Source organism: Triticum dicoccoides, unplaced genomic scaffold, assembly GCF_002162155.2.
Source record: "Triticum dicoccoides isolate Atlit2015 ecotype Zavitan unplaced genomic scaffold, WEW_v2.0 scaffold22774, whole genome shotgun sequence".
NCBI classification, from domain to species: Eukaryota; Viridiplantae; Streptophyta; class Magnoliopsida; order Poales; family Poaceae; genus Triticum; species Triticum dicoccoides.
Window position 1 is genome coordinate 1 of NW_021244578.1, and position 1,314 is coordinate 1,314.

At 54.8% G+C, this 1,314-nt stretch overlaps 1 protein-coding gene across 1 annotated transcript; it reads right to left on the reverse strand.

Moving 5' to 3' along the window:
* Positions 1 to 53: 53 nt before the first annotated feature.
* Positions 54 to 1,311, reverse strand: LOC119345342 (polyphenol oxidase, chloroplastic-like; the record flags this gene model as incomplete). The annotated part of the gene is made up of 3 exons (XM_037615463.1): positions 54 to 362; positions 533 to 812; positions 896 to 1,311. Coding segments are annotated over 3 exons (1,005 nt in total), but the record flags the coding sequence as incomplete, so codon positions are not given.
* Between the last annotated feature and the right edge of the window lie 3 nt (positions 1,312 to 1,314).

Below are 1,314 nucleotides of genomic sequence, written 5' to 3' on the forward strand. Positions count from 1 at the left end.
TAAGTGTAGCGCAAGGCCAGCGTGTCGAGGCAGTCACGGACGTGGACACGGACAAGGCGGGCCTCCTCGTCGTAAAACAGAAAGTTACTGTCAAGCCAGTCGGTGTCGGTGAAGTCGGTGTGGCCAAGGCAGCGCCAGACATTCCACATGCGGTCGACGTTGCCGTGGTGCGCGAAGAAGACCGGGTCGCGTGCCGCGGAGTACAAGTTGCCCATGTCTTCGCTGGGCTCCTTCGACTCACCGGTCCAGTCGTGGACTGTGTTGTGTGGCTCGCACTCGATGGTACCTGGGCCTCGCGGTTCTTCGCCAGCGCGGTATGACGTCCCCAGGAATAGCTCAGTCTTCTTGGCCCCAGCAATCATCTGACAGACATATTTTGTGTGTTATTTAATTACAAAGGAGGTTAACTACTACTCCCTCCGTCCACTGGTAAAAAATGTCTTATATTATGGGACGGAGGGAGTAGTAGTGTGCAGATTTGAAGAGATGTTTATAGCTCATTAATACGTAGGTTTTTGTTTCATATACTTGCCTGACGGTACATGAGCTTGAGGTTCAGATTGATCGGGTCTTCTGTTGTGATCTTGTGGTCGGTCCCGGAGTGGTAGTCTTTGTGGTTGTAGTCGAGGTTGACAATGGCCGGTGGCAGGTGCACGGGGTTACGCTTAGAGTCATAGAGTGGCGAAGACTCACTGGTGTACATCACCGGGAGGGTCATGCCGTGGGGCGCGTCCCAGTTCCAAAACGGCAGTGCAAAGGTGTCGTCGTCGATGAGATTACCAAGGATCCTCTCGTAGAAATAGAGGTACAACCTATGTCAAGTTACGTTCATCAATGCATGGAGTGACAAGCACGTTAATTAATTTGGCGCGAACCGAAATACAGGGATGTCTACCTGTGCCATGGGAAGAAGAGCCAGGACCTGTGTATGTCGATCTTCAGTTTCGGGTAGCCGATCTGTTCATATGCGCCCTCGCAGTATGCGCAGTGCACGTGCCACTGCTGCGAGAAGCTGCGAGGGTCATCATCGGGCAGCTCCTTCATGAGCTTCACGGCTCTCTCATACTTAGCCAGGTAGTTGCGGTCTACCAGGTGGGCCGCTGGCCGAACACGGAGCGGCGAGGAGAGCGGGGGCAGCTTGAAGTCGAGGATTGGGATTCTGTCGTCGTACTTGGGGGGGCAGCACTTGGTGTCTTTTACTTGGGGAACCTTGTCGGGATCATCGATCGGCTGGCAGTTGCCAAAGTCCGGGGACTGGATGGGCTTCGCAAGTGCGCCACGGAGCTCGGATAGGCCCGCCGTCGCAACTCCGCC